This window comes from Carettochelys insculpta, chromosome 11 (assembly GCF_033958435.1).
Source record: "Carettochelys insculpta isolate YL-2023 chromosome 11, ASM3395843v1, whole genome shotgun sequence".
In the NCBI taxonomy this organism is placed as follows: Eukaryota; Metazoa; Chordata; order Testudines; family Carettochelyidae; genus Carettochelys; species Carettochelys insculpta.
This window is the reverse complement of record NC_134147.1, coordinates 41,373,815-41,393,096: the sequence shown is the minus strand read 5'-3', so window position 1 is coordinate 41,393,096 and position 19,282 is coordinate 41,373,815. Positions and strand designations below refer to the sequence as shown.

The 19,282-nt window shown below is 42.8% G+C and overlaps 1 protein-coding gene across 7 annotated transcripts in view; it reads right to left on the bottom strand.

Annotated features, from left to right (window-relative positions):
- Window positions 1-19,282, bottom strand: part of FRMD4B (FERM domain containing 4B) — a 139,265-nt gene that overhangs the window by 31,801 nt on the left and 88,182 nt on the right. For all 7 annotated transcript variants that reach the window (XR_012647005.1, XR_012647006.1, XM_075005688.1 and 4 more), the window contains exons 8-11: window positions 14,341-14,424; window positions 12,578-12,643; window positions 11,358-11,415; window positions 10,107-10,193 (exon numbers count right to left, since the gene is read on the bottom strand). Coding sequence is in view for 5 of the 7 variants with exons in the window: in XM_075005688.1 (XP_074861789.1) it covers window positions 10,107-10,193; window positions 11,358-11,415; window positions 12,578-12,643; window positions 14,341-14,424 (295 nt within the window). In the remaining 2 variants the exon portion in view is untranslated. The remainder of the gene's footprint in view (window positions 1-10,106; window positions 10,194-11,357; window positions 11,416-12,577; window positions 12,644-14,340; window positions 14,425-19,282) is intronic.

Here is a 19,282-nt window from a genome sequence, read left to right as displayed (position 1 = left end):
GTCTGAGTAGATCAACTGGTTAGTAACTTAAATAATTGACTTTGCAATGCATCATTCCTCAAGACTCTCTCTATGCTTTTTGTTACTAAGTGTGATTGGACAAGTAAGTCACACAGCTGTTTGCTGTGTTGGATGCTGTTAGAAAAAACATTTAGCTTAGCTAATCCTGATGGCTTGTTTAACTAGTTAGCTAGGTTTAGAATCTATCACTTGAAAATACAATAAAGAAAGTTACAGTAAGAGTAATCTAGAGTTGCCAGCTGCCACTGAGCACAGTTTTCTTATTTTATATTACATAATACACACTTCATTTTTGGAACATCATGGCCATGGACCATAATGGTCGTGCTGTAAGTTTGTTCCGTATTCTACTTCAGCATAACTCAGCCTTTCCAATGGAAACCTGTTCTATAGCTGTTTTCTCAATAAACAGAAGTGCCAGTGAGTTCAAAGGGGCTTACGCCAAAATTAAGCTCTCTTGAACAAAGACCTACTTAGTCAGATGAATCCTGAACACAAAACTCTTACGAATGTTGAGACCCTACTGTTAATGCTTCAGGGAATTTTTTGGGGGAGAAATGAAAAGTAGTCCCAAAGTTTCAGAAAATTCATATCCGGAGCTGGATTTGAACTCTAAGGTTTTGTTTGTAGGACAACTCTTTTCTGTAATGTCTAAATGCTCTGGGGGAAAACGTGCCATCAGATTGAGGAAGAAGTTGAATACAGTAGAACCTCGGAGTTCCAGACAGCAGAATTACAAACTGACCTGTCAGCCAGAGACCCCATTTGAAACCAGAAGTGCATACAGTACTCAGGCAGTGGATGAGACAAAAAGAAAAACAGTAGTGTGTTCAACTACTAGAAAAATAAAGGGAAGGCAGTACTTTTCTTCTGCACAGTAAAGCTTCAAAACTGTATTAAGTCACTGTTCAGCTGACAAATTTACAAAGAATAAGCATAATGTTTCGTTCAGGATCACAAACATTTCAGAGTTATGAACCACCTCCATTCCTGAGGCATTGATAACTCTGAAGCTCTACTGGCCATGCAAGGCAATAGGCCCAAAACTCATATAAAAGTTAGGGCTGGTTCAAAATAAATGTATTTAATCCAAATCAATGACATGGCCAACCAAGTGACAAACAGGGTAGGACAGGAAAAAAAAAATCAGCTCGGTTGTACTCTTGCACAAAACACAACTGCAGATATTGACTGATGTCTGCTCATGCCTAGGCGCAGTCAAGTGGAAGTGCATGCACTTGTGTAGATTACAATCACCCATCCACTAAATGAACGAGAAGTCCTGTGGCACCTTGTAGACTAACAGATTTTTTGGAGCATAAGCCTAAGACCCACTTCGTCTTTGCCCACGAAAGCTTACGCTCCAAGAAATCTGTTAGTCTACAAGGTGCCACAGGACTTCTCATTGTTTTTGAGGATACAGACTAACACAACTACCCCTCCGATATCTGTCCATTGAAGCTTCTAAAGGACACCTTTCACATACTGAAGATGTTGGAGAGACTATCTATGAGAAAGATGGTTATTTCTGATCCAGAAAAACCCTGATTGTTGACCACATTGTTCTACCTCAAAGGACGTGATGCATCAGCAAGAGAAGGGGTAATTTTTGGCACTGTTTGTTAATCATTTAAATGCAAAGTGCACTCTGATGAAGCAAGTAAAATTAGGGCTCTTGTAGAACGCATGTAGATCAGCCAATGATTCATGTAACCAGACTGTGCTATATTGCTCTGGGGAAAAAAGGATAATCGCTGTAAAAATTGTTTTGTTGCTCTGTAAGCAACTTCAGCAGAATGGATCCATTGGCATAGTAACACAAATGGATTAAAATCACTCTCACCAAGCATTACGTTTTCTAGGCAGAAATGTTTCCTTGAAAGAAATTTTAAAACAGCACATAACTGATTTATTACTACAAAAAGTTAGAAGAAACTCTCCACTAGATCTTCTGCAATTATTTCTGACACAGATCTGGACTTCAGGAAGTGCCAGCGGGACTTGGATTAAAGCGGGGGTAGTGTCATGGTGAGTCAGGCCACAGACTTGTGCTTTTATTGGACTTCTTTGTATTTATTATTAATGGCTTATTTCTATCATTGTAACACATAGGAGCCCCAGACTTGGAGCAAGACTCGAGTGCGCTATGCACTGTATAAACTCAAAACAATGAGACATTCCCCATGTGACTGAGTTCACCTTCCACCCCTTTCCGCATGGAGGCTCTGAAACCTTCTTGCTCATCTCAATACCTCCACCAATGCCTATCAGGACATCTACCTTAGCTCTGTTTTTCAGCTTTCTGGTTCCCTTCTCCAAAGTGGGATGGGACCAAAAAGATTGCTTCTCAGAGTAGTAACGTTAGCAGTCTCTCCTAGCCTTCCACCTTTGCTCCTAACCTTTCTTCCTCTCTCTCTCTCTCTCTCTGTCCCCACCACCATGCAATTCCCTTTTCACACATTTTCTTCCTGTACACTTTTTAAACCCCTTGCCTGTTTATTGGCTAATCAGCTGATTAAGGTCCTAACCCCTGTCTGGCCTGGTCATCAGGCACCCTCTGGCCAATTAGACCTTTTCTCAGAAATGTTTCTCAGAAACATGTACATGTAAAGAGTGATCAGAGCCCATCTCTCAGCACTCTGCCACACCCTGTCCCATATGGCTCCCAATCCAAAGACGAGAAGAGACACAACAGGTAAGTAAGTAAAAGGAAAATCAAGCAATTAAAAGGTGTAAAAGGCAGCAAGGAAACATGCTAATTTCAGGAAAGTGGGGTTTTTTAAAGAAAAACAAACGCTGAAACAACAGAGTAGTTGATCAGTTCCGAAGAAAAGGAAATTTGCTTCAGCGTTTTCCGTAGAAGGCTGATGGCCATATCCCATGTGTGCTGGACTTGGTGTACAGAGCCCATTTCAGAGGACAGGGCATAGGGAAAGCTCACTGGGCTGAGTGCTGGCCTGCTAAAGCTAGGGTTATGAGTTCAGCCCTTGAGCAGTCTGGGGCCAACAAAGTTTAAAAAAAAAAATCTCTCATGGATGGTGCTTGGTCCTGCCAAGAGGGCACAGGACTAGACTTGATGACCTCTTCAGGTCCCTTCCAGCTCTATGAGATGTGTATCTCCATATATTCATTTTCAGGTATTTACTGGACACTTCTAGAAGGCAATTTATTAAACGTGCCTATCAGTCTTTTCTATACACAGCTTTGTACAAGAAAATGTTGGGATGGTGCCCCAGAACGTCTTAATGGGAATGAAAATCTGAAGACTTAAAATATAAAACTTGCAGCTTTGGGAGCTGCACAATTCTTTTGGCCAAGCAGAGATACTGAATAACGGGATACACAGTATAATTCTGGGACTGAGCTGAGGATATTTACAGACCAGAACAAAGCATTTACCAGGGACATATTATCCCCACAATTACGGAGGCTGGAATCCTTAGGCTCTTTGGTTTTAAATATGCCACAAGCGATCATTTGGGGTGGGGGTCAGAGGTGCACAGAATGTGCCAATTTTATCCTTTTTATTTTAAGCATGTCATTTGCTGGTACATGCAGTGTTTTCTCCTTTCCAAAGAAAATCAGAAACCCTATTCAAAGCAGTTTTTGTGTGTGCATAAGAATTAGCATCCTTCTCCAACCTTATTCTCCAGGTGGGATCCTGTAATTGAGCACTGAGTTGCGTAACTAATGCTCCGCTGGCAACTGAGGGCCACTGAGTTTCTGCATACTAAATCCTAGTCAGAAAGAGAGATGTATAGAACTTTTTCTACTGATGAAATTTTTATTCTAATGTCCCCAAAAATCAACCCACTTTCTCACTTGTTTTACCTTCCCAGCAAAATCCACAGAAATTTTGCAGCAGCCAAGCAAACCAACATAAAATGTGTGTCTTTAAAGGGCTGAAGCTTAAATAACAGTCTGCAGCTACAAGTCACTGCTTTTCATAGAACAGTCTTATTACAAGCCCTGTGTTTACTTTTAATCAGTACCTGGATTCTAAATCAAAGGCTTCCCCTGGGTGAAAAACGCACACAGCAAATGGGATCTTTGCATAATTAGAACAGCCTGCTGAGAATTCATCACCAATTCTGTTGTATTCTGAACAGCTGAACCATGCAGGACAGAAAATTCATATTATGAAATACTTTGATGGGAAAAAATGTGCATCAGCAAGGTTCAAATACCTTTTTCTTCATTTTGTAAATGCCTATCATATGCATTATCCATTTGCAAAGTTACTATGTTTTAAACACCACCCCTGAAAGCTATTGTCTGGTGAAGGAAATTGACACTGAAATATCTGTGGCTCAATACAACTCCATAATAAGATCTCCCTTTTTTTTTGTATTGAAGCATTAGGACTGCATTCAATTCTCCAGTATCTTCAATACAGGAAGAGGACAGAGCAGGAGGAAACTTAGCTGATCTTGCTAACTTTTTGACTAATGCTGCCATTATCTTTTCAAATTTCCTCTCTCATTAGATCACCAGACAGTGGTTTATTGCGGCATATAACGGAATCCAGTTTCATTTTCAGGCCCAAAGTTATTGCATATTAATAAGCTGGATACTGTTACAGACAAACTGGAGCGACATCCTGTGTTTTAAATGGACACAAAAGGGCTTAGGACGTCAGAATCGGGTTTATTTCCAAAAGAAAGGCTGGCCAGGATACCAGTATTATCTCCTACTCTATTCAACGGGGATTCTGGAATGGGACCTCTAAACAACAGCCAGGCAATCAACAACAATGAGACAAAGCACCTTACTTCATCGTCTGAACTGGAGGGAGGTTGAGAGCGCCACGTAGCTTTCTGGCAGAGGAACAGGGCTGTGACATTAATCCTGAGTGTGAGTTTAAAGTGAGCATGGGATTTAAAGCTGTCCATCAAATGTCCTCATGATCTTATGTCCCAGAGCTGAGGGTATTTGTCACCCAGCTATGTAGTCCATTTCCTCTCATTCATGGAATTTGTCTTGGTCTTTGGAGATGTAAGCAGACGGATACTCTTAAATTCCCCAAACCCACTTGTCACTGTTGGCATATCACAACAATGGAGCACAGGGAGTCTGTCTGCCCCTGAATGGCCAGGTACAAAACTGTCACTAACTTCAAAGGGCAGGACGGGCTTTGCAGAGGATGGGCCAGGTCAGCTTCAAACTACTTACAAATGTAACCAATGTATTGGTAGCAACTGACATGTGCGTGGGAGGGTGGAGTAGATGACCTCCTGAGCTCCCTTCCAACACTACATTTCTAGGACTCTATGACATTTACGCAGTATCTTTCTTTTAGCGATTCAACAGCCTCAACAAAATTTAAAAACAGGCTGTCAAAACTGCTCCGCCCTTGATGAGAAGAACAAGAAGCAGTCCTGTAGCACCTTAGAGCAATGGCTTTCAATCAGTGTGCTGGGGCACACTGGTGGGCTGTGAGAATTATCCAAGAGCATCCTAAAATTATGTCAATTTCCCCTCTCTACAGCTGTCTGCAGGGCCACAGTGTGTGTGGAAGGGAAAGTGATGACCCCACACCAGGTGGGGCTCAAAACTCCAAGGCTGCCTGAGCCCCAGCTAGTACAGGGTTTGTCAATATCCCATGGGGAAAAACCCACCTGGCAGGACTTCATTCACATTGGAAAGCAGCTGAAAGATGATTCACAGCCAGAACAAGCTGGCTGGCAGTCCGTCCTCACTCTCTGCTGTGATAAGGGGGACAGCGGGAGGGCAGGAGCCTCTTGGAGCTGGTATGCTGTTTAAATACCATGCCCTGACTATTTTCAGTGGCTATTCCTTTAGTCAACATCCCTAGCATGGCATTCAGCAGATTTTGAAAATGTGTCTCTGCTCGCTGTTTAAGACAGCGTATTCTGTGTTGGATTTGAAACATTAATGCATTGATCCCTGTTTTGCTTGTTGCATGCACTGCTAATGTTGCAAACCTCTCTAGTAAGACTGTAACCATTGTAAATGTAAGTAAATGTGAGGTTTATGAGACCATTGTAAATGTAAGTAAATGTGAGGTTTATGAGCAACTGAATCAGCTGAAAAAAGTGGGTGTGCCATGGAATTGTGTGTCTCACTGAAGTGTGCCACTTTACTGGAAAGGTTAGGAACCACTGCCTCAGAGACTAACAAATGTATTAGGTCATGAGCTTTTGTGGATAAAGTCCACTTCATCAGATATGGAAGCTCACAACCTAATGAATTTGTTAGCCAGGACTGCTTGTAGTTATAGACTGACAGGACTACCCTATGAGGCCTTCAAGTGTGTGTGTGGCTGATTAACACAGAAAGAGAAACATGTGATGTCCACATAAGCACCAGCAAGCCGGGCTTTCCTGTTTTTAAATATGTAAGTGCTGGCTGGGTGATGAAACAATCCAGGACAGCTGGTGGATCTGGAAAGCCTTCCTAAGGAACAGTTCCATTAACTTTAACAGGACTGCTCACATGAACACTGAGCCTTTCCTCAAATGATGGTGCTGGCCCTCCCTACACTCTGGCAAAGGAGTAGCCCCCTTTCTGGGATGGCTTACATGGGTAACACCAGATGCATAAGCATTGGCCAACCTGCAGATCATATAGGGAGAGATTATTTCACCCACCTTTGTTTCAGAAGGTGCTTTCAGTGATGGGACTCATCTCTGTGCCATAACTTGCCTTACCGCTCCAGTCTATCGAACTTCAGTATGCTGTATGTCCTTTTTTGCCTAGAGCAATTTGGGTGGGACCAGAGGTTCATATCTTTTAAGAAAGAGGGTTTTTCATTGTCCTTTTGTTGGCAGCGTGTCAGTCTGAGTGGGTCTAGTTAGTGTATTTTTAATTGAACGTAAGCTTGGAGAGTTTCTGATGAGCAAATGTTATCAATGGAAAACAATATTAGATAAAAATGCAGCCACCTGTAGCAGCAGCTTTTAAGGAATTTGTCATACAGGAGTAGGCAGAATGCCATTAGCATGCTGGGACTTAGCCAGCTGGTTAAGTAATTTGACTCTTGCCAAATGTACCTGACCTGAAACTTCAGAAGCCTTCCAGCCCCAGCAAGTATCTAAGGATGTTAGTATACCAAAGCAAACCAGCTTGCAGTTGGCTACATGAGGTCCTGCTGCAGTGCAGACAAGGAGAGGCGGAAAACCAGAAAAGAGCAGCTAAAACTGCCCTGCGCCCCAACAGCTACCAGCACATTCCCCTTCTGTGATAAGACCCGTGGCTCCCGGATCAGGCTGATCAGCCATCAACACTCATAGGCCGTGTCTACACGAGCCCCAAACTTCGAAATGGCCACACAAATGGCCATTTCGAAGTTTACTAATGAAGCGCTGAAATGCATATTCAGCGCTTCATTAGCATGAGGGCGGCCGCGGCACTTCGAAATTGACGCGGCTTGCCACCGCGCGTCTCGTCCAGACGGGGCTCCTGGGAGCTCATGGGAATATGGGGACTTCGAAGTAGGCGAGGTCCGTTCAAAAAGGATCCCCGTCTGGATGAGCCACGCAGCGGCAAGCCGCGTCAATTTTGAAGGGCTGCGGCCTCCCGCATGCTAATGAAGCGCTGAATATGCATTTCAGCGCTTCATTAGTAAACTTCGAAATGGCCATTTGCGTGGCCATTTAGAAGTTTGCGGCTCGTGTAGATGTAGCCATAAATAGTTGGGTGAGATGAAGACATCCTACTTGTTATCAAGTGACAGCCAAAAAGGTTATAGTTTAACATGACATCTCTTGCTCTTACTCTGCTAATCTAACACACACTCACTTTTTAAGGTAATTAGCTTGGTGGGTGGATCACAAGGAGGATTTCCTTACCACCTTCACAACTGATTAAGGATATGTGTCAAAAGACTTTGATTCAAGACCCACACATCAGGATAATTCTTGTTCAAGGCCTGCTATCTGGACCATTGCCAGTTTGGCTCTATTCAGAAGGGCAAAGCAAGAAATTGTCTGAAAATCCAAAGCTATTAGCATTTCAGTGCAGAAAGATGGACAGTTCATATGGCTCATAGCATATCCCTTTCTCCTGATGCCTGGAAAGAAGGTCATGTTTGCTGGTTGTGGTGCAGGGTATCCACAGATTTAGATGCTCATTGTGATGAGTTACACAGCCTCTTCTCTCTCTGGACCCACCTTCCCATACATTCACTGACTTGAAAACTACTAAAAATGAACCTACACTATTTCTAGTGACAAGCAAATGGCAGAGGATGACCAGAAGGGTGAATGTAATAGCCTGAATCTCTTCTGTGTGAAGATAAACAATTAGGCCAGGGGTCAGCAACCAAAATAGCAAGAAGAGCCATTTTTTTCAAATTTGGTAAAAACTCAATAATTCAAGAGCCGCAATGCATGTGAATACGAGATGGTTCTTGATAAATAATATCAAACCATAATTTTGGTAACTCCTATTTAAAGAACAGCACACACACGATGATTTGCAATGTGATACATGTTTACCTCAGGACATTAACAAACCTTTTATATGTTCTGTTTCCTCACACTTTACATGTGTGTTTGTGCCACTGTCTTCTTGACTTTCAAACCCAAGCCCACTTTATGCCAATTTTACTTAACATGTAATTTCAGTTCTCTTTCTTAAAATGCATGTTGCCCCTCACACCGGGAATGCCACAAGCTTCCTTTTCAAAAATCGAGAGTCTTAGCAACATGATCAAAACCCAGATACAGTATCGTAATCCCGCAATGAACTGCACGTATTAAAAGCGGGGCTATTCAGCATTTCAAGGTCACAAATCATATTCTATTTAGACATGAGTTCAGCGTTGGGCTTTCAGACATTCACCATTTAGGGAAAATAATCAGGAGGGTCCCCCCCACCCTCATTTGCAATTTCAGTGTCACGAGCCACAAAGAAGTCCTTAAGAGCTGCATGTGACTGCAGAGCTGCAGATTGAAGACCCCTGAATTAGGTAATATATCTCCGTATCTCTGCCCCCAAAATCCAGTCAGCCTCTGTTCACCTCTGCTTACTTATGCATCCCTTTCCCTCTTGGAACTAAACTACCCTAGTTACACTCACTGCAAACTGGAGCAGTGTGTTTCCTATTCCAAACATGGAACCACCCTTTGTGTAAAGAACCTGTTTGCACGTTAATTTCTTCCTCAGTGTTGGCCCATGAGCTTGTGCTAAAAGAAGTCACTGTTTCAAATAGCCTGTTAGCATCAGACTTTCTGCTGGCCTTGATGTTCCTGCTCCTCCTTTGTTCTGTACTCTGAACTGGGGAGTTGCCATTACAGCAAGGCACATGAGGGGCCCTGCTGAGAACAGTCTACAAACTTTTCCATGACGAAGCCTGGCACTGATGCATACACACAACTACCACCCAGTCTAGGAAATCAGTTCTCCAAAGACCTCCAGGGCTCATTCCAAGTGCTGAATGGGACTTAAGCAGTTGTTGGGCTGGAATAGGTCCCGGGCACATCACATGCCTGGGCGGTATGAGAGCTTGCCAGCAGAGGAGCCTGTTGGGGCTTGCCGATAGACAACTTGCAGGGAGCCAGTGAAGGTATACAGGGCCCTCTCCTTTGCTTCAGAAATAGAGATTAGTGGCCTACAGTTACATGCATCCAAGGAATCAGCAGATGCATGGACTGGCCTGCAGCTTCCCCAAGGATTCAACCAGAAGCTGACCCATGCAAGATACTGGGCTAGTGTTATGGCTTGATCCAGTGATCATGTCTCTCACACACACACCCCCACATAGAGTCCACCAACAGAAGTCAGGGGAGTTTTTGCTTAAGAAAAGACTAAAGCCAGCACCAATACCTCTGAACCCCTGTAAAGCAGAGACACCCACCCACAGCTATACCAGATTGAGTTGTATATGGTGGAATGATCTAGTGAGGTTGTTACAAGTCCATTAGCAAACGTTCTGAGACGATCAAACCCATTAGAAGCACGCGTGAACCAAGTTTTGTATGGCACTTTCAGAGTTTGCACTATCTGCTGGAGAGAAAACATACATTCCCTCCTACCCCCTTCCACTTTCCAGAAGTCTAACTAGCCATGGCATTAAAAAAAAAAAAAAAGATTTTAACATGGTGGAAAAAAAACCAGCTTACTTTTCGAGGCTTGACTTTGTCTTGTAAGTCGTACTGTCCTATTCCTTTATAGCTAATGCCAAGCCACCATGGAATTCCTTGTTTATCCTGCAAAATGGAAGAACACAAGAACCAAGATCGAATTAGGACTTGAGAACATTAAAACTCACGGATTATGTACCTGTTTCATTCTGCGACAAGTACCAGCGGCTTAGGGAACACAGCAGTACTCTGTAAACAAACCTGCAGTCAAACAGTGAGACTGTTACCAAAGGGCTCCGCCATTGCCATCTCAGATGGAGCTGAGGCACAATGGAAACTCTCCATTGGCCGTGCAAGGTGGCAAAAGCAGTAGGGATGTGGGCTGAGCTCACTGCAAGCAGGAATGTGGGGAGGGAAGGGCGTGGGGCAGCTGAGGGTGTGGCCACTGGCCACGTACACAGCACAGATGCATTGCACAGTAAATAAATAAGTACACGCAGAAAGGGAACAGAAGACGATGTCCAATACTCCTCATACACCATAGTTATTGACTGTGATCCCAGCTGGATAAACACCCTTATACATAATAAAACCTTGTTTTTCTGCTCATGCTTTGCCCTTTTATCCAGTATTTGTCTCCAAGGTATCAGCTAGTTATTAAGCTATTGCCTCTCCCTCCTCAAAACACTTTTTACCAGCAAAGAAATTTGGTTACCATGATTTTGTTCAGTTCTAATCACATGCTTCCAATGTTATGGGGCTGGGAAGGAAGCGAACACAATGTGCGAATGACAGGAGGATTTGGCTAATTACATTGCGGCTGGGGATGGGGGGTGATCTGCAGCTCACGTAGACATACTTATGCTAACTGTAAGCTAAAACAGCTCTGAGGGTCTGGTGGTGTGGGCTGCACAAGCCTGCGTAATCCCTTAGTAGGAATCACATTGTGCAGCCAGTGCCACTGTGCTGTGCCTGCTATTTTTAGTGAGTCAGGTGAAGTACAATTAGCATGGGTAGAGCTGCACAAGCTGTAAACCACACCCTTGGCTACAGCACTGATATACCCTCCATCTTTTCACTGTTGCATTTCTCTAGTCTTGATTAACAATGCACTGATTCCCTTTGTCCTCTGTAAATGATCTGCAATTCACCTACAACAAACCAATTCTCTAACACTATTGAAGGAGTAGCAATCTGAAGTCCACTTTTGAATACTCATGGGCAGCAATGCTGTGCAGTGAAACTGTTCCTTCAAGACCGTAATCATGTTATCGGTGAGCAATCACTAACCTTTACTCCATAGTAATGAACTCCATATGTAGGCAGAGCTTCCACCACTTGCATGTACCTGTAGACAGATTTACAGTGCCTTTAATGAGTTGCTCTGGAGAGCAATGGCTACCATCTTGTCCACATGCATTGGGATCAAGACATTTATTTTTTTGCATATGAAGCTGCAGTCTCAGCACCCTCCACTGGGAACAGAGGTGAAATTCTGGTCTAACTGAACTGAATGACAACACTTCTGTGCACTTGCAACAACACTCTGAAAAACAGAGTACCTGTTCTCTGTAATTCCTCTTATCAAGAGCTGAGACTAAGCTGACACACTGAAAGGGCTTTTCTGATATGTTAGACTCATGGGGTTAGAAGAGACCACAAAGATCACCTGGTCTAGCCCCCTGCCAAGATGCAGAGATTTACTGCATCTAAACCTTCCGTCCAATGTTGCAGGGAAAGACAAACAGATGTAATGCTGGTGACTTGGCCAAGTGGGAAGGAGAGTTATGGTAACATCAAAAATGGTCTGACGTAATACTAGTCATACAATTATGCCATTAACAGCCAAGGTGACTCAAGGCATTGGTAATTCAATGGGGCCAGTGAATTTCTGAAAAGATAATTTATTTCACATTCCCACTTGAAAGAGTCCCAGGACTTCTACTGGTTAGGAGAGAGGGGCCATCAGAGAACAGCATGGCAAAACTGACGTGCTGCCTGCTTCATATGACTGGGTAGTTCTTCTCAAACCTCTGGGCATATTACATCTTACACTATATTCACCTCTACTCAGAGCTTCTAGGATATGATAGAAAGCCTAGTCAATGGGAATTTCTCCATTGACTTCAATCGGCTTTGTAACAGGCCTCAAGACCCTCACCTTTTGAAAACCAAATCCAAACCATTTAGAAACAATAAATATGCTTAAACGCTGGGGGGTAGAACAAAGTTTGGAGCCAGTATTAAAATGAGACCATAATCATTGTTTGAATATTGAAAATGTTTGAACAAGATGAACCCTTAACTGAGGGCATGTGAAATGCAACATTTAAGATGTGGGTTAATGTAAAGTTGCCATCTGTATTACACAATATCAATCAAAAATGCCATTGCTACAGCTATAAACAGGAAAAGTTCACAAAGAATGACTACAGCATGCGTTCCCACATACCCATAGAAAGTATTTGGAAAAAACACCCCCAATCAAGTTAAATAAGCCACACACTCACTGAACAATAGCTTGTCCTCTGGTCAGACCTTTAATTTTTATATAATGTTCAATTACTCTGTCCTCGCTGAAAAACAAGAACAAAAGCAGTTTAGAGGCTCCATGATTTTTTAAGATGCAGTAATATTTGATGATAGTTAAACCCATGCCTAGCATGCACAAAAGGTGCTTCATTGATCATTTCCCAGAAGTTGCAGTTTTGTAATGACTTCATTCCCATCCTTCATTCTGTCTAACCCTTACTGTGTCATCTGATATTGCAAAGTCTATTTAAATAATCATTTCAGATCAACCAGCTTTGTTAGAGATGCTGCTATTGAATACTGGTACTAATTGGATAAATTCAGATCTAGCACCTAACAAATACAGAACTTCAGACCATTGCTAATGCTACACGTAAGAGATAGAGAAAAATTATAATGGATGTGCTACATATTTGTGCAGGTTATTTTTATTCTCAGCAATGTAACAAATTAAACTAATATGATCAACAACCTATAGCTCCATCACCTGTCCAAATTTTGTTCTGGAACTAGAAACAAAATAAGCAGGCAGACCGCAATCACTTTTAGAGACAAATGAAGACAAGTATCAGAGGGGTAGCCATATTAGTCTGTATCCACAAAAACAACGAGAAGTCCTGTTGCACTTTATAGAATTTTTTTTTTTTGGAGCATAAGCTTTTGTGGGCAAAGACCCACAGGCATCTGACAAAATGGGTCTTTGCCCACGAAAGCTTATGCTCCAGAAAATCTGCCAGTCTATAAGGTGCCATAGGACTTCTCATTGCTTTTGCAGAGACAAATGAACAACAGGCCAAATGATTTAGTTGCATAGAATTCGATAGAAAAAAATGAATCCTTCTAAAAGTTCTTAGTGGTGAAGTATGAAAAACATAAGTTCAAGCCTGGAAAAAAAAATAAAGCAGGTGGTATTGTACGTGTATTAAGGGGATCAATTAGAATACAGAAGTATCTTACTGTTTAATGTTGTTCCTTCATATCACAAATGCTGAGCTGTATTTCTTACTTAAGGACATATGCTAGAGATGAACTCCAGCCACAAAGCTGAAACTGGCTCTGCCTTTCAGACATCCCCATGCTTGGAGAATTGTTTCAATTCAACCTTCTGCAAATAATGGGTGCTATTTGCAAAACTCAGAGCTGAGCTGGAGTTTGCATTTCAAGTCTCTGTCAAGTTTGGTGATCGCTGAGATTTTGTTTGATCCTTGTCATAAAGGTAGGGACTAACAAATAGATTCATCCAGATGTGGGTTTGTACAGGTTAAACCTCTCTAATCCAGAACTATCTTGTCCGGCAACATCTGTAATCCATCATGATTTTAGTTAGCCAGAAGACCACTTACCACAAGTGCAGCCAAGTTTCCTGTGGTCCCATAAAGTTTGTTTCCAGCCACGAGTCCTGGCTCTCAGTGTTCTGTGCCGTTATTTAGCTCTAACATATCCATAAATATCTTCTAAGAGCCCAGTAAGCAGTGCAAGTGTGGCTAATGTGCTAAAAAATATTGACCTCCCCTAATCCAGCAAATTCTCTCAGCCAGCACCAGTCATGTCCCAAGGATGCTCGATAAGAGAGGTTCAACCTGAATTCAGAACCTCTAAAGCTTGTAAGCGTTTAGGTACAGGACTGGGGATCAAATCCACTTATAACAAATGCTACAAATTTTACAGTGTGCAAAACTGACCTTGTAATGGCTGCTAATTGCTACTAATATTTACATTTCTATACTAGTGAGGAGCTTACCAGTAAGCAAGTGATGGATGTTCCTGCAATGTCTTGGTAGGAAAGGCAGGCAGTGCCTTTAAATCCTTCCTGGTCTTCTCATCACTAAAAGTAAGAATGGTACAAAAGTTACTGCTGCTAAAACACAGATGCAACCATTAGTCTCCAGCAAGGGAAAGATCCACCGGGTATCAGTCAAGGTTATTCACCAGGCAAGTGTTTGGGTGGCTGCTCAGGAGAGATTCAAATACCACCCAGATGATTAGCAGAGAGCTCACAGCACTCACAGCTGGCAGTAGGTTTCTCTACTGGTGATGCACATCCACACATCTCAGTGTGCATAACAAAATTTATTCTGCACTTGGATGGAAAAAATAGAAGGAACACTGGTATTAGCTACCCAAGGACATGTTTATTTGTATCTCATTCTGGCCACTTCAGCAATGTAAGTCTACAGGCCTTCTCATATGACAATTCTGTAAAATGCTGACCTGTACACCAATGTCATCATTCACTGTGAGCACACCACCACGGCTAATTGGGAACAGATGATATTTATCAGACACTTGAAAAATGCTGCTGATTGTAGGCACAATACAATAAACCTGTTTTGAACATCTTCAGAACGCAACCCTCTTGCTGAATGATAGTTTCCAACAGAAATTTTATTCAGATTTAGTTAGCAATCCACCCTATTAGACAACCCAACTATTTTAGGCATGAAAAAAAAAATAATAGAGCTGGTCAAAATATTCTAATTAAATATTTTCCTGTAGAAAAAATAGGTCTTGTCAAAAATCAAGATTTTCTGCCGGGGGAAAAATGTTGGCAAAATTTCCATAGAGAAAACCTAACTGAAATGTTTCATTTAGGATTGACATGGTCGACATAGAGATTAACATGAACGTGACCCCCCAAAAAAGTGTTTTAATTTCAGGTTGGCAAAGGGAATGAGGGAATGTCAAAATGTTTTGACTGAAAATATTGAAACAAACAAAACGTTTGGACCTCTGTAATAGAATTTTTTTTGAACTTTTCATTCTGTGAAAAGTTTGGGTATTTTGACTTTTTAGTGTAATTTGGGACAAAACCTAACATCAAGGTATCGGAAATTCCATTTTTGCCCAGTTGTAGAAAGAGAGTTAATATAACAGTAGAAGTAAATACAATGCACATCTCTTTTTGAATAAACAAACTGGCCCCCCACTGTCACTAGCAACAATATATGGCATTGAAATGGTTAAAAATTTTGGTTAACATGTTCCTCTGATCAATCAGCTGAAACTTGCAAGCTTCATTTTGGCAAAAATTCTGCATGCGTTAGCAGTGGTAGGGACAGGCATAAACATGACTTTTCCATGTAAAGAATGCTCTGCTCTGATTCATTAAAAATGGCCTAGATTTCTGAATTGAACAAACTGGGTGACTTCATGGAGAAGATGTTCATATTTCTGTTAGAGCCATGTTACTGATCAGATTGTCCAGTTCCAGGTTTTGTTCAAGTCCCTTTCCAGTTCTTCCTTCAGAATATCTAAGCGCGTGCACCACTGAGCTTTGGAGACAGGGTCGCAGCATAACAACAGCCGCATAAGCCCAGATTTTGTCACGCTATGTTTAGAAAAAGCAAGGCAGGCCCAAGGCACCACTAAAACGTTGGTTTCATGGAAGGGTGCTCCATACTTTTGGCAGGTGTTGTGCCAAAGGCACTGTAAATTAAAGCCCTGTATTTATTCTGAGCATGGGCTAGTGTAACACACACACCTAGGGGCGTGGGTCACTATCCCATGTATTGGAGGGGTAGCCGTGTTAGTCTGGATCTGTAACAGCAACAAAGGGTCCTGTGGGTACACTAACAGAAAAGTTTTGAGCATGAGCTTTCGTGAGCACAGAGTCACTTCATCAGTGAGTCTGTGCTCATGAAAGCTCATGCTCAAAACTTTTCTGTTAGTCTATAAGGTGCCACAGGACCCTTCGTTGCTATCCCATGTAGTGGCACCTAGACTACTTATGCAGAGAAAAAACGAGTCGCCTTAGCTGACAGCCAGCTGGCTTTTAGCTCAAACTGTATAGGTGTGTGCATTACATTCCAGAGGTCCTTGGTTTGAGTTCGCCTGTCAGCAGTTACGCTAGCAGCAGTGCAAGCTTCTTCCAAGTCACCCTGACAATTTGACAGAGCTGCCTGCTCTAGGGATGAGGCAAAGAGTTCAACTAACACCCTCATCTTATTCTTCACTGGCTCTGCTGAAGTGGCCACCAAAGGTGGCATGTGGTATCAACTGGCTTTACATTTTATTTCTGAACCTCCTGTAGCCTCTCCTCCTGTGCCAAAAACATGCACAGCTGTTGGTGTTCTAGCCAGCACATCAATGTCACAACAAACAGACTTGTGGGGAAAAATCAGAACTTTTTTGTCAGCCCTCAGGATAGCTGGTGTTTCTGCCTTAAAGTCCCAGCTGTTGTATTAACAGCTATACATGGGAAGCTCGATCGACTTCAGTTTAAACTAACAAACAAAGAAACAAAACCCAGTAAGTTTCTAACCCTTGGAGTTGAGGAAAAAAATCCTGAAAATCTGACTAGAGTGCACACTGAAGGCTCCGGAACTAGAAAGGGAATGGAAAGAACCCTACTTGTATTTCTTTTCGTTTTTAAATCTCATGGTCCTTAAGACAGTTTCTCAATTTTTTGGGCCCAGACTCATGATTTTTGAGCACGCTGGGTTGACAACGCTGGACTCTGCTGAAATATACTGGAACGGAAAGGTTCCAATGGAAAGTGGGAGCTGTTTCTCTCAAGGAGGTGGGATGGGGCCTTCCTAAATACAGACATTTAGGCCACGATGCCTGCAGCAGGGGAGGTCTAGTGCTGGGTATTAAAATCCATACTTAAACCTCTTGTTGGGCAGTTTTGTCACTGACTTCAATTCCAGCAGCATTAGGATCTTCAGTAGGGAGCAGGAGTTCTACAGGTGCTAACCCTCACCAAATTCGATGGGTGCTCAGCCTCTCGGGTGACTAGGCTATTCATGTAGTGCCCCCTAATGCTACTGTAACCCCAAAGGCACCGAGACCACTGACAAGGGAGAGTAAAGCCTCTGCTATACAGCCTTTGCTGAAGGCCAGCTGACTTTTAGCTCATGCAGTAAAGCACCTGGCTTTAGCTCCTATGGTTGCAGGGTCATTCCCTCCTGGGTCATCAGCCTTCAACTAGCATTAGTATGTAATGCTCGGACCTGGGGCAGGTTTTCTGCTTCATTGCTAGGACTCTCAGCTCAGCTCACGGGTTGGCCTGTAGACTAATCAATTAACATTTGATTCTCATCAGAAATAAAAATAGGGGCTCCAGGTTCAGCCCCCTTCCTCACTAATCAAATAATACAGCTCTTGATGCTGTAGCTGGTGAAACAGCTGCAACCTGACCTGACACTGAGCCCTGCACATCCTGTGGCCTTTCTGTGAGAATAGCACACTCTCTGCCCTAAGGGGCTAGATTGCCCACCACAAGTCAGTTCTGGAGACTTCCCAATGGGTCTTAACAACACTCTGAGGCCATCAGCTCATTTTGCAGGCTCTGGAGAGCTGTTCTGCAGTAGAAACAAATTGTAATCATGTGCAAGACCTCAACTGGATATGAAGTGGTGGCCTAACAGGAAAGGCTGTGGGCTGTTCCCCAGCTATTGTATATTGACATAACTTGACGAATGTCAACAGAGCTCTGGCCCTCTAGCCTCTGATGAATCCAGTTCCTTATAAATAAAACAAATAGTCGGGGGGCAGGGAGCTGGCGTTGGTAGTTATCCCTTCTGATGTCCCAATCTCACATTCTGCTAAGCTCTCATCTGCTGTTTGAAGGAGAGTATTCAGCATAACTTCCTGCAGCATCCTGGAAAGACAAGACTACTGTAGGGGAGTCTGGTAATTAAGCAGAAGGCCTGATGTTTCTAATGACCATGCTGGGTTCCTTCCCCCATAGCTACAAGGTCAAGTACGGACTGTATGGAAAAATGAATGGAAAAGGTGAGGAAAAAGGATACGTCCATCCACGTAGTGTATCACGTACCTCTGCCCTGTGATAAAATTGCACAGCCTGGCATTTACATGGAGTCAAGCTGCTGACTACACACTAGGGATTAGCATTTGTGATGATTCACAGCTTCAGGAAGAGCAAGAAACTCAAGTTGGAGCCTCTCCCCTCCTCCCAAAAAGTTCATTATCCTGTCCCTCTCTGGACCAAGCGTGTTCTCTCCCTTACCTTTAGGATCACTACCGGAGGCCTCAATCAGAGGCTCAGCAGTTTCTCAGAGGTGAGGAGTCCAGACGAAAGTAGCAACAATTTGAATTACAGGTTGATGTTTCGTTTTCACAAGTTGTTGAACAAGAGGTGAAAGCATGAAGAGGGAAGCCTGGGCAGAAACTCCCCCTGCTCCACTGTCAAAACTAACCACCCAAACAAAAAGCAAATCACTTGGAGCTGTAGCTCAAGGTGCCCAGCTGTGCGCAGAATTCTAAAAGCCTTCCTCTAAAAAATGACTCTGGCTCCCAGCATGCGAGGGTGGGTGGCTGTTACTGTAAGCAGTGGGTTGTTTGCAGTTGGTGATAACGCAAGCCAGCCCTCTTAAGAATAATGCTGGAATTCAGCTGTCAGGACTAGGGGGCCCCTCACTAGCATTTAATCTGATCTCCAATAACAAGAGGCTTCTTCCTGACTCAGGCCTGGTGGTGCCTGGTGCCATTCCAACACTGAAAATGCTAAGGGTCAACAAAAGCTGGATTTCTCTGGCAAAAAAAAAAGTTTGTTTCTTTCCTAAGAAGAGCATATGAGACAAGCTCATTTGAAGTATTGTTCCCTCAGGAGAATGAAAAAAAAAATGGGCATTTTCTCCTTTTTCCACCCCATCCTATACATATGGAGACAAAATACGTCCCCCCAATAGTACTGTACATTTAACATAATTTGAATGATC